The 12931-nt window shown below is 74.1% G+C and overlaps 2 protein-coding genes across 2 annotated transcripts; both read left to right on the top strand.

Annotated features, from left to right (window-relative positions):
* The first annotated feature begins 4711 nt into the window (after window positions 1-4711).
* Window positions 4712-8973, top strand: RORC (RAR related orphan receptor C). The gene is given in 11 exon segments (XM_074928973.1): window positions 4712-4864; window positions 5216-5357; window positions 5560-5910; window positions 6025-6146; window positions 6230-6362; window positions 6905-7012; window positions 7080-7190; window positions 7723-7740; window positions 7743-7806; window positions 7808-7832; window positions 8189-8973. Coding segments are annotated over 10 exon segments (1104 nt in total). The 5' UTR covers window positions 4712-4864; window positions 5216-5344; the 3' UTR covers window positions 8348-8973.
* A 519-nt stretch (window positions 8974-9492) lies between these two features.
* TDRKH (tudor and KH domain containing) lies at window positions 9493-12794 on the top strand. The gene is made up of 13 exons (XM_074929069.1): window positions 9493-9543; window positions 9750-9884; window positions 10141-10247; window positions 10348-10537; window positions 10621-10760; window positions 10864-11128; window positions 11272-11438; window positions 11522-11694; window positions 11780-11844; window positions 11930-12072; window positions 12161-12274; window positions 12345-12441; window positions 12547-12794. The coding sequence occupies exons 2-13, from the start codon at window positions 9764-9766 to the stop codon at window positions 12594-12596; spliced, it is 1632 nt and encodes a 543-aa protein (XP_074785170.1). The 5' UTR covers window positions 9493-9543; window positions 9750-9763; the 3' UTR covers window positions 12597-12794.
* Window positions 12795-12931: the final 137 nt, after the last annotated feature.

The following is a 12931-nucleotide window of genomic DNA, read 5'->3' as shown; positions in this document are numbered from 1 at the left end:
CGAACCCGGGCACATCGGGGGGGTCACAGCCGCACCCCGAACCCGGGCACATCGGGGGGGTCACAGCTGCACCCCGAACTCGGGCACATCGGGGGCCGGGGGGGTCACAGCCGCACCCCGAACCCGGGCACATCGGGGGCCGGGGGGGTCACAGCCGCACCCCGAACCCGGGCACATCGGGGGGGTCACAGCTGCACCCCGAGCCCGGGCACATCGGGGGGGTCACAGCTGCACCCCGAACTCGGGCACATCGGGGGCCGGGGGGGTCACAGCCGCACCCCGAGGCTGAGCCCATCGGGGGGCCGGGGGGGTCCCGTGGGGCCGGGGGGTGTCGCAGCCGCCCCCGGGGGTTTCGGGGCCGCGGTGCCGGTCCCCGCCCGGGTCCCCGCTCCGCCCGGGGTCACCGGGGTCAGGGGGTGCGGGGGTCACCGCCGGCCGCGCGGCTCCCCGCTCCCCCCCTCCGTGCCTCAGTTTCCCCCCCGGCCGCCCCGTGGAAAGTCGGAAATTTCCAGTGCGTGGGGCCGGGGGGGCAGGATGCCGGGGGGGGGGGGCAGGATGCCGGGGGGGCCCCGGCGCCCTTATAACGCCTGCCCGCGCCGCCCGCGCCGCCGCCGCCGCCATGCGAGGTAGGGCCGGGCACGGGGGCTGCGGGCGGGCACACGCGTGTGCGGGCGTGTGCTCACCTGGGGGAGCGTGCGAGGCCGGGGGGCGGGAGGGGGCCTGAGCGTGTGAAACGGGGTGGGGGGTGCGCGGGGGGGGGGGCCGGGCACGCGTGTGTGCATGCGTGAGGGAGCGTGCAAGCGTGTGGGACCGTGTGAGAGCGGCTGGGGGAGCAGGTGGGAGCGTGCTGGCGTGTGCACGCGTGTGTGCGAGGGCGCGGGAGCTCACGGGTGTGCGTGCGCGGGTGCAGGCAGCGGGAGCCCGGTGAGTGCACGCGGACACGCGTGCAGGCGTGTGGGACCCTGCAGCAGCGCGTGTGTGTGCGTGTGCAAGGGTGTGGGAGCAGGCGGGGTGTTGTGTGCAAGGGCACGAGAGTGTGTCAGAGCAGGCGTGCCAGCGGGGGAGCGGGTGGGAGCGCGTGTGCAAGGGCGTGGGGGCACAGGGGGATCCACACGCATGTGCAAGCAGCGGGGAGCACGCGTGAGGGTGTGCAAGGGTGCGGGTGGGGGCAGGTGCGTGTGCAAAAGGGGGGAGAGCGCGTGTGTGCAGCCGTGTGGGCACGGGGTGGGGTGTGCAACAGGTGGGGGCACCCGGGGGTGTGTGTGTGTGTGTGTGTGCACACGCGTGGGCACAGCTGCATGCTTGTGTTGGACTGTGCGTGTGTGCACACGTGTGAGCATGTGTGCGTGTGCGAGGACAGGGCGTGTGCGTGTGTAAGAGCACCCGGAGCTGCCGGAGCACGGGGGCTGCGTGTGTCAGCGTGTGTCAGCATCACACGTGTTTTACAGCTCACACAGGCATGTTGGCACATGTTACAGCATGACCACACGTGTTATGGTGTGTGCAGGTGTGTTTCAGGGCGCACGCATGGCAAGGGGGGTGTAACTGCGTGTGTCACACCAACAGGGTCTGGGCACGCATGTTGCAGCGTGTTGCTCTGTGCACACACACATTAGAGCCCGTGCCTGCGTGTGCATACATGTTACGGCGTGTAGCTGCACACACACGTGTGTTATGGCGTGTGCACCCATGTTGCGGGGCAGTGCAGTGTGTGCGGCTGTGTACATGGCCCCGGGTGCCCATGCACGGAGTGCGACGTGCACACGCGTGTTGTGGGGTGCACGCGCGTGTTGTGGGGTGTACGTGCATGTTGCGGGGTGTACACGTATGTTATCGCATGTTGCTGCGTGTCCCGGCGCCGCCGGGCAGCCCCGTTTCCCCCCCACACCCGCAGCTGCGGCTGTGAGCGCCCGAGGCGGGGGGGTGGGTGCCCCCCGCACCCGTGGGTGCCCCCGCGCACCTGCGTGTCGGGCGCTCGCCCTCAGATGTGGCGGGGGGTGGCAGCTGCGCGGGGCCGGCGCAGGTGACACGGGCAGGGACACGGACGGGGACGCGCAGGTGGCCCCGCTCCCGCGCCGCCCCCCGCCACAGCCCCCCAGTTTAGCTCTGGGGAAGCTGAGGCAGGGCCGCCCGCACCCATGGGTGCTGGGCCCGGGGTGCCCAGGGGTCCCCTCCTTCCCTTCCGTGTCACGGCGTGTTGGCCTGTGCCGTGACGTGCCCGCCTGTGTCATGGCGTGTTTTGCCGTGACGCCGCGCCGGGTCGTCCCCCCGCCCTGGGGCCGGTGGGTGCTGATGGTGCCAGCGGGCCCCTGTGGGTGCTGGGGGGGGTCCCTGGGGCCGGTGGGTGCCCTGAGGTCACTGGGTGCTTGGGGCGTGATGGGTGCTGGTGTGTACTGGTGTGTACTGGTGGGTGCTGGTGGGTGCCCACAGCCCTACTGGGTGCTGGTGGGGCCGACAGGTACCAGTGGTGCTCGCGGTGCTGGCGGATGTTCGTGGGTGCCGGGGGGGATGATGGGGTGCTGGTGGGCGCCCCGGGGGCTGGTGGGGGTTACTGGTGGGTGCTGGTGGGGCTGGTGGGGACCATTGGGTGTTACTGGTGGGTGCGGGTGGAGATGGTTGGTGCAGTTGGGTGTTGCTGGCGGCTCTGACAGGTGCTGTTGGGTGTTACTGGTGGGGCTGACGGGGACCATTGGGTGTTACTGGTGGGGCTGACGGGGACCGTTGGATGTTACTGGTGGGGCTGACGGGGACCGTTGGATGTTACTGGTGGGGCTGACAGGGACCATTGGGTGTTACTGGTGGGTGCTGGTGGGGCTGACAGGGACCACTGGGTGTTACTGGTGGGTGCTGGTGGGGACCATTGGGTGTTACTGGTGGGTGCTGGTGGGGCTGACGGGTGCCGTTGGGTGTTACTGGTGGGGCTGACGGGGACCGCTGGGTGTTACTGGTGGGTGCTGTGGGGCTGACGGGTGCCGTTGGGCGCCCGCGGGGCTGGCAGGTGCCGGCGGGCGCCGGGGGGCCTGACGGGGGCCGTTGGGCGCTGCTGGCGGGCGCCGGGGGGAGCCGGTGCCCCCGGGTGCAGGTGGGTGTCGTGGGAGCGGCGGGCGCCGGGGGAGGCGCGGCGCTGGGCGAGACCTCGTCGACCTCTGGGCGCCGGTTCCCGGCAGGAGCGGCACCCGAAAGCGGCGCTTCCTGGCAGCCGCCGCCGCCGCCGCCGTTGACTAATGCGGGTGCCGGGGCGCGGGGCTGAGTCAAAGCGCCGAATTCCCGGGGCCCCCCCCGGGGCCGGCGCCGCCGCGGGGGTCCCCGGTGCCCGGCCGCCGGATGTGCGGGCGGCCGCCGGGCCCCAAAACTGGGGCGGGTGGAAAAAGCCGACGAGGCGGATTCGGCCGCGGGGAGGAAGAGGCGTGCGGGCGTGTGCGCGCGTGTGCACGCGTGAAGGAGCAGCCGCGTGGCGTGTGCGAGCGGGCGCCGGGGCGCGAGGGCGCGTGCGAGCGCCGGCGGGCGCCTCCCGGCCCGTGCGAGCGGCCCCCGAGCGTGTGCGGGTGTGCCCCGGCGCGTGCGAGCGCCCGCGAGCGTGCAGCGGCCTGCGGGAGCGCGCACAAGCGTTTCCAGCTTTGCACGGCCCTTTGCAGACGTGCACAAGCGCAGGCCAGCGCGCCCGAGCGTGTGTGTGTGTGTGCCCACGTGTGCCCAAGTGCGCAACGGCCCCCTCCAACACCCCCGTGCTCACACAACCGCGTGTGGGCGCGCACGAGTGTGTCCGTACGTGCAGGCGAGCGTGCAAGTGTGTGCGAGCCGGCAGGAGGGGGCTGGGGGTGTCAGGCTGTGTGCAAGCGCGTGCAAGGGAGCACGGCAGGGCAGAGGGTGACGAGCCGGTGGCAGCGGGGGGACGGGAGCCACCGGGGTGGCAGGGGACTCCTGGCGGCTCTCACCGGGGCTGGGGTCCTCCCGGCTGCGGTGTCCCCCCCGCGGTGTCGCCCCCGGCTCAGCCGTTCCCGGCTGTGTCCCCCCACGTCGCCGTCCCCGGCGCCCCCCGTCCCTGTGGCCGCACCCCACGGCGCCCTGCCCGCCCGGGGGCCGCACCGGGCCGCACCGGGCCGTGCCGCGGCGGCGGGCGCCTTCCTGCGAGGTGGGGCCGTGTCCCAGTTGCGGCTTCGCCGGCGCTCGCTGCCGCTGCGGTTTCGGCGGCTCCCGGCGTCCGGCAGGACCCACCCTGCGCCGGGGGGACGCCCGGGGGGCGCCCAGGGCTGCTGGGGGGCGCCTGAGCCCGCAAGGGGACGTCGGAGGCCGTGGGTGTGGCGGGAGCTCACGGGGGACACGGGAGCCCACGGAGCGACGGGGACCACACGGGCGACGGCCGCGGTCCCGGAGAGGACACGTGGTGGCACGGGGTCCTCGGGGGCCCGTGGGGTGACGTGGGAACCTGGGGGGGGACCCGGGAGCAGCCCGGGGAGGGGGGGTGACGGACGAGCCCGTGGGGGACGTGAGCCCGCAGCGGCCACGTGAGCGCGTGCGGTGACACGTGAGGCCGGGAGGGACGCGCGGGGCCGTGGGGGACTCTGTGACCCCCCGGGGACACGGGACCCACTTGGGACCGGCGAGTCCCCGAGGGACAACTGAGCCCCGCGGGGACACGTGAGCCCGGGGGGAGCGTGCGAGGACGCCCGTGGCACGTGGTGGTCCCGCGGGTGCCACGTGAGCCCGGAGGGGCCGTGAGCTCCCCCGGGGGGGTCCCTGGTGGGGGCGGGCGCCCACGTCCCCCCTCCCGCCCGCAGCCCACATCGAGGTGATCCCCTGCAAGATCTGCGGGGACAAATCCTCGGGGATCCACTACGGCGTCATCACCTGCGAGGGCTGCAAGGTGAGGGGGGGGCCGGGGGGGGCCGGGAGGGGTGATGGGGGGGCACCAGGGGGGTGCTGGGTGTGTGAGGGGAGAGCTGGGGGGTGCCGGGGAGGGTGTGAGGGGGGGCCAGGGAGTGCTGGGGGGGTGCTGGGGGTGCCACTGTGTGCCAGGGGTGCCAAGAGGATGCTGAGAGGTGCCGGGGGGGGGGGGGGCTGGGGGGGCGCTGAGGAGTGCCTGGGGGGTGCTGGGGGGTGCCGGGGGGTGCCTGGGGGGTGCCAGAGGTGCTGGGGGGTGCCGGAGAGGCCGTGGTTGTGCCGGGGGGTGCCGATGGGCGCCGGGGGGGCCGTCCTGGCGCTGACCCCCGCGCAGGGCTTTTTCCGGCGCAGCCAGCAGAGCAGCCTGAGCTACGCCTGCAGCCGGCAGCAGAACTGCCCCATCGACCGGGCCAGCCGCAACCGGTGCCAGCACTGCCGCCTCCAGAAGTGCCTGCGCCTCGGCATGTCCCGCGACGGTGGGTGCCCCCCCGGCCCCGGCCCCGGGCGGCGGAGGGGGCCCGCGGGGTCCCCGGAGGAAGCGGCGGGGCCGTGGGTGCGGCCGGAGGAAGCGGGGGGCGAGCGACACGCGCGCGGGGCCGGAAAGCCCCGGTGCCCCGGTTACGTAGGTCGCGGGGAGCGCGCAGACGCGTGCGGTGACACGCGCGTCCCCCGGCGCAGCCGTCAAGTTCGGCCGCATGTCCAAGAAGCAGCGGGACCGGCTGCAGGCCGAGGCGCAGCAGCAGCTGGAGCAGCGGCAGCGGGAGCGGGCGGCCGAGGGGGCCCCCCCCGGGTTCCTGGCGCCGGGGGGGTGCCGGGGCCACCCGCTGACCCCCGCCGGCACCCCGGGGTGCCCCGGCCCCCGCCACGGCGGGACGGAGAGCGGGGCTGCTCCCGCGGTGCAGCTGGAGCCGGCGCGGCCGGAGGGGCCCGAGCGGGACCCGGGTGGGGACGGGGACGGCCCCGACCCGTTCCCCCCCGCCGACGTCGGCAGCCTCCTGGAGTCACCCGCAGCCTCCTGCGCGGAGATCGGTGAGTCGCGGGGGGGCGGGCCGGTCACCCGTGGGTGCTCGGTGGCGGTGGGCCGGGAGCGGGGGCTGCCTGCCCCGTCCCCTCGCAGCGCCCCGTGTCCCCGTGTCCCCGCAGAGCACCTCACCCAGAACGTCCTCAAGTCCTACCGCGAGACCTGCCAGCCCCGCGCCGAGGACCTGCAGCTGCGGCGCTGGGACACCTTCTCCCGCGAGGAGATCCGCGCCTACCAGGAGCAGGTGGGGGCCCGCGGGGGGGACGGGGACAGGGGAGCGGCCGCCGGGGCCCGCTCCCGGGGTGACGCGGCCGCCCGGTGCCGCAGTCCACGGAGGAGATGTGGCGGCGCTGCGCCGGGCGCGTCACCGAGGCCATCCAGCACGTGGTGGAGTTCGCCAAGCGCCTGCGCGGCTTCATGGAGCTCTGCCAGAACGACCAGATCGTCCTCCTCAAAGCGGGTACGGGGCCACCGGTCCCCCGGGGCCACCATGTCCCCTCGTCCCCCACCCTGAGCCACCCCATCCCCTCGTCCCCAGCTCTGGGGCCACCTCAGCCCCTTGTCCCCTGCCCCAGGGCCACCCCATCCCCTCGTCCCCCAGCCTGGGCCACCACATCCCCTTGTCCCCCACTCTGGGCCACCACGTCCCATTTTCCCCCACCCTGGGCCACCCCATCCCTTTGTCCTCAGCCCCGGGGCCACCACGTCCCCTCGTCCCCAGCCCCACAGCCCCCGCTGTCCCCGTCTCCCCAGCCCCAGTGTCCCCAGGCGATGGGCTGCTCTGGTCCCATCACGGGGGAGGGTGACAGTCCCGAGAGGACGCCGTGGCCCCGTGGCCGGGGGGCGGTGGTCCCCAAGGGATGGCGTCCCCACGGGTCCCCCCGGGGAGGTGACAGCCCCCAGGGCTGGTGTCGCGGGGGGCAGCGGCCCCACCCCGAGCAGCAGCCCCGCGGGGCCCTGCGTCCCCGGTGCCACCGTCCCCGTCCCGCTGCCGGGGCGCAGGCGCCATGGAGGTGGTGCTGGTGCGCATGTGCCGAGCCTTCAACTCCGACAACCGGACCGTCTTCTTCGAGGGCAAGTACGCGGGCGCCGAGCTCTTCCGATCCCTGGGTAGGACACGGGGAGGGGGCACGGGGGGGACGCGGGGGACGCGCGCGGTGACCAGGGCTCCCCGCAGGCTGCCACGAGCTCGTCGGCTCCATCTTCGACTTCGCCCAGAGCCTCTGCGCTCTGCACTGCTCGGAGAGCGAGGTGGCCCTCTTCAGCGCCCTCGTCCTCGTCAACGCCAGTGAGGGCCCCGCGCCCCCCGCGGGAACCCAGACGGGCCTTCGCCCAAACCCCCCTGCTGTCCCCTCACCCTGTCCCGGGGGTGTCACCACCCTGGGCCTCTCCTGTCCCACTCTCAGACCCAGCGGGTCCCTGTGCCCATCCCTGTGCCCATCCCTGTGCCCATCCCTGTCCTCATTCCTGTCCCCATCCCGTCCCCATCCCTGTCCCCATCCCTGTCCCCATCCCGTCCCCATCCCTGTCCCCATCCCTGTCCCCATCCCTGTCCTCATTCCTGTCCCCATCCTGTCCCCATCCCTGTCCCCATCCCTGTCCCCATCCCTGTCCCCATCCCGTCCCCATCCCTGTCCCCATCCCTGTCCCCATCCCTGTCCTCATTCCTGTCCCCATCCTGTCCCCATCCCTGTCCCCATCCCTGTCCCCATCCCTGTCCTCATTCCTGTCCCCATCCCGTCCCCACCCCTATGGGGAGGGGGGTGTCCATCCCCATCCTGTCCCCGTCCCCACGCCCCCCCCGTGTCCCCTGTCCCCAGACCGGCCGTGGCTGCAGGAACAGGCCAAGGTGGCCCGGCTGCAGGGACGCCTGGAAGTCGCCTTCCGCCTCCTGCTGCACCGGACCCGCCGCGAGGGGCTGCTGGCCAGGGTGGGGACAGGGGACAGGGCGGGGGGACAGGGGGTGTGGGACAGGGGGACAGAGGGGACGGGGGGCCAGGGGGGCCAGGCCGGGGGGACAGGGGGTGCGGAATGGGGGCACAGAGGGGACAGGACAGGGGGACGGGGGGACAGGATGTGTGGGATGGGGGCACAGGGGGGACAGGGGGCACAGGGGGGACAGGGGGTGCGGGACGGGAGGCCGGGAGCGGTGGCCACCACGGGCCGGGGTTCGCCCTGGGGCGCGGGGTGCCCTGGGCGTGTGACACGCGCGTCCCCCCTGCGCGTCGCGCGTGTCCCCCCCCCCGTGTGCGTGTGTCCCCGTGACGGGCCGTGTCCCCGCGGCAGCTGCCGCCGGCCGGGCGCCTGCGGGCGCTGTGTGCGCAGCACGTGGAGCAGCTCCAGGCCTTCCGCCGCCGCCACCCCGGGGCCCTGCACGGCGCCTTCCCCCCGCTCTACCGGGAGCTCTTCGCCTCCGAGGCCGAGACCCCCGGCGGCGCCCGCTGAGCCCCCGCCCGCCCGGGGGGGGCCCCTCGCCCCGGCACCGCCCCCCGGCAACACCCCGCGCCCGCCTGCGCCCCGGGGGGCAGCACCCGGCGAGGGGCTGTCACCCGCTGGGGCTCCGTCACCCGGTGACGCTCCGTCACCCGGCGATGGTCTGTCACCCCGAGGAGCTTTGTCACCCGGTGACAGCCTGTCACCCGCTGGGGCTTTGTCATCTGGTGACAGTCTGACACCCGGAGAACCTTTGTCACCCAGCGATGCTCTGTCACCCAGCGATGCTCTGTCACCCGGCGATGCTCTGTCACCCGCCGGGGCTTTTTCACTCGGTGACGGTCTGTCACCCAGCAATGCTGTCACCCACAGAACCTTTGTCACCCGGTGACACTCCGTCACCCAGTGACAGTCTGTCACCTGCCGGGGCTTTGTCACCTGGTGACCCGGTGACAGTCTGTCACACAGAGAACCTCTGTCACCCAGTGGCACTCTGTCACCCAGCAGGGGTTTGTCACCCAGCAACACTGTCACCCAGAGGAGCTTCATCACCTGGTGACGGTCTGTCACCCGCTGGGGCTTTGTCACCCGGCAGCGCCCTGTCACCCATCAGGGATTCGTCACCCAGAGGACCTCTGTCACCCGGTGGTGACGCTCCATCACCCGGGGGCGCCCCCGGGCCGCAGAGCAGCTCCGGGCTCCCGGGGCCGCGGCTGTACCCGGGTGCAATAAAGGCGCTTTGCGGGACGGCGCGTCCGTGGGCTCCGTCACCGGGAACCGGCGGCGCGGGGCGGGGGGGGCGGCGCCCGCGGGGCATTGTGGGCCGGGGCAGAGCCCCCTCCCCTCTCTCTACGGGACGCGCCGCACGTCACTCACGTCTCGGGGCGGGCCCGTGCGCTCGATGCTGCTCGCTGATTGGCTTCACCCTGCAGCCGCGCGGCGCGGATTGGCCGCTTTATTCCCAGGCAGGCGCTGTGTCCCGCCCCCTCGCCCCTTTCTTCCCTCCCCCTCCTGTGGGAGCCCGTCCGGGGATTGGCCGCGGCGCTTCCGGCGGTGATTGGCGGGGCGGGGAGCAGCGGCGCTGCGATTGGAGCGGGGCGGGCGGGGGCGGGGCCAGCGGCGGCCGGGCGCGTGGGGCGGCGGCGGCGGCTCGAGGGGCGAAGCCGGGGCCGGGGCCGGGGGCGGCGCCGCCGCGGGAGGGGCCCCGGGTAGGGTGAGGCCGCCCCGGGAGACGGCGGCGGCTCCTCCTCTCCCGGAGCGCCGGGAGCCGCGGCCTGTTCCGGGGCCGAGGCCTGAGGCGGTGGCCGGGCCCTCTGCGGCGGGTGCGCGGGCGGGGCGGGGACCCCCGGGCCGGGCCCTGTCCCCGGTGCCCGTGGCTGGGGAGAGGCTCCCGGGAGCACCGCTCCTCCCGCAGGCCGCGGGGAGGCGATGGCGGCGCGGGGCTGCTGGAGCAACCTGACGGCGCTGCAGAAGGCCGCGCTGGTGCTGGGCGTCCCGGCCGGCGCCGCCGTCTGCTACATCCTGTACCGCAGGTACCGGGAGAGCCGAGGTGGGTGTCGCGGCCCCGCTGCCCTTCCCCGGTTTGAGCGTTCAGCCGCCCCCCCGCAGAGCCCGCCCTCCCCTCGCGCTCAGAAACACCCCGGGGGCTTCCGGAGCCGCCGCGGGGGCCCCCCCAGGGCTCGGGGGGCGCTCCCGGAGGAGCTCGGCCCCGTTTGAACGTCCCTTGTGCCGCGGATAACCCCCCCCCGCGCGGGTGCACGCGGCTGCGGGGACCCGCCGCCATCACCCGGCCGCTTTCCCCCCAGAGGAGCGCCTGACCTTCGTGGGAGACGAGGAGCTGGAGCTGGAGATGCGAGTCCCCCGGGGGGCTGTGAAGTCCATCATCGGCCGGAAGGGAGCCGCCATCAAAAAGGTGCGGGATGCGCTCCCGGGGGGCTCGGGGCTCGGCCGGGCTCGCTGGGACCCGCAGGGAATGGCAGCCGGGGGCCGTCCCCCCCGCCCTGTGCCCGCAGCTGAGGCAGGCGACGGGGGCTCGCATCGAGGTGGAGGGAGAGGACGAGGGCGAGGAGACGACGCTGCTCATCTCGGGCTCCCCCAGCCAAGTCTGCCAGGCCAAAGCCGCCGTCCACCAGATCGTGGCGGAGAGCACCCCGGTGTCGGAGCAGCTCTGCGTGCCCCAGAGAGCCGTCGGCAGGATCATCGGTACCTCCCCGCACCGCCGCGGTCCCGGCGGGAGGGCGGGCGGCCCCCGCTCCGCCCTGCCGCAGCTTCCCTGTCCGCCGCAGGCCGGGGCGGCGAGACGGTGCGGGGCATCTGCCGCAGCTCGGGGGCCAAAGTGCTCTGCGAGCGCGAGGCCGACGCCGGCCTGTCCCCGGTCAGGGTCATCCAGCTCTCGGGGACGCGGAAGGAGGTGGCGGCCGCCAAGGTGAGGGGGAGGCGGCGGGGCTGGGGGCACCCGGCCCCCCCCCGCCCCAACGCTCTCCTCTTTTTCTTTTTTTTTTACTTTTTTTTCCCGCCCTGTCCCAAAGAAACTCATCATGGAGAAGCTGATGGAGGACGACGCTTTCCGGAAGGAGCTGGCGCAGTCGACGGCGCTGCGGTGCCAGCGCAAGCAGCCCCTGGGCAGCCGGCGGGACCCGGAGCCGCTCCCCAACGGCACCCCGGAGCGCGGGGAGGAGGACGGGGGCTCGTCCTGGGACGAAGGCTCCACCCTGGGCCTGGCTCCCACCGAGCTGGGCGACGAGAGCGAGGAGCCGGCGGTGGGGCCCCAGGTGGCGGTGCCGAAGTTTGAGGGTGAGAGGAGGCGGTTTAACGGCGCGGGGTCCCCCCGGGGGCGCTGTCCCCCGCGCTCGGTGTCCCCGGGGCCGGGCGGGAGCTTCCCGTCCCTGGGGGAGGCCAGGGCTGACCCCCCAGCTCTCACGGGGGTTCCCCCGTAGTTCCCAGCCCCGATTTCAGCTTCCACGCCGACGAACACCTCGAAGTTTACGTCTCGGCCGCGGAAAATCCGAATCACTTCTGGATCCAGATCATCGGGCACCGCAGCCTCCAGCTGGACAAGCTGGCGGCCGAGATGCGCCACTACTACGGGAGCTGCGCCCGCGCCGTGAGTGCCCGCGGGGCCCGCGCTGGGCGTCCCCCTCCCCGTGTCCCCCGGGGCTGTCACCCCCCCGTCCCCCCCCTCCCCAGGCCCCGCTCGCCGCCGTCCAGGCCGGGGACATCGTGGCGGCTCCCTACGCCGACAGCGGGGACTGGTACCGCGCCCGCGTCCTGGGCACGCTGGAGAACGGCAACTTCGACCTTTACTACGTGGATTTTGGGGACAACGGCGAGGCCCCCCGCGAGGCGCTGCGGGCCCTGCGGTGAGCGCGGGGGGGGACACACCGGGGGTGTCCCCGTGTCCCTGCGGTGCGGGGTGACGCCACGGGGCCGTTCTCTCCCCCCCAGGAGCGACTTCCTGAGCCTCCCCTTCCAGGCGCTGGAGTGCGGCCTGGCCGGCATCGGGCCCGCGGGTGAGCCGCGTCCCCCGCGCCCCCGTGCCGCCGCCGTCCCCCCTTCCCGGTGCCGCTCAGCCCCCCCGTGTCCCCCCTCCCGCAGGGGGGGGCGGCTGGGCCGTGGCGGCGCTCGACGCCTTCGACCGCCTCACGCACTGCGCGGCCTGGAAACCGCTGGTGGCCAAAATCGCCAGTTACGGGCCGGCGGGGCCCGAGGTGCGGCTCTACGCGGCGCACGGCGGCGAGGTGAGGCCCCCCCCGCCGCGACACCCCCTCCCTTGCCCCGTCCCCCGGGGCCATCCCGGTTCTCCAGCCCCGTCTCCTCTCGGCGCAGACCCTGGACGTCGGCGCAGAGCTGGTGCGGCTGGGCCACGCCGCGCCCCTGCCCCGCGAGGAGGAGGAGGAGGAAGCGGCGGCGGGCGACGGGCCGCCCCCGGCGGTGACACCGGTAAGCAGACGCAGCCCCGGCGCTGCCCCCCAGCCCTCCCGGTGCCGTTAACCGGCTCTTCCCGGCGCAGGAGGACGTCACCTGTGCCTCCCTCGAGAGCCTCGCATCGGAGCCCCGGAGAAGCCCCGTCGGGACGCCCCTGACGCTGTCCTGTGTCAGCCTCTCCGGTAAGCCCCGGTACCGCGCACGGTCACACCAGGGCGCTGCTCTGCACTGGCCAGGGAGCCGGTACCGTGATACCGGGGCTCCCCGATCACCCCCGTTTGGTGCAGACGCTGCCAGTGCTGAGGACAACGGCGGCGGGACCGAGAGGAACTCCTGACGCCGTCTGCCGGCCCCGCCGAGACGCCCCGGGGCGATGTGAGGGGCTCCGGGTGGGAAATCGAGGTGCCGCCCGCCCCCCGCCGTTACCGGCCGTGGGCCCTTCCCGGTTCCCGGCTGCTTCCCTCTTACACTTGGATTGTTCTCACCCTGTTTTGGGCCGAGGGGAAAAACCGTTTTTTGGGTGCTGGTTCAATAAAATGGAACGTTTTGGAGCTCCCTGCCTTGAACCGGGACCGGGGGGAGAGAACCGGGACCGGGGGGGGGGGGGTGCCCCGGTTGGGGGTGAACAGGCGCCGCCGTGCTGGGGCACGGGGGAGCGGGCGCCACGGGACG

This window comes from Athene noctua, chromosome 29, assembly GCF_965140245.1.
Source record: "Athene noctua chromosome 29, bAthNoc1.hap1.1, whole genome shotgun sequence".
Classification (NCBI taxonomy): domain Eukaryota; kingdom Metazoa; phylum Chordata; class Aves; order Strigiformes; family Strigidae; genus Athene; species Athene noctua.
The sequence above is the reverse complement of the archived record's forward strand: the minus strand, read 5'-3'. Positions and strand labels throughout refer to the sequence as shown.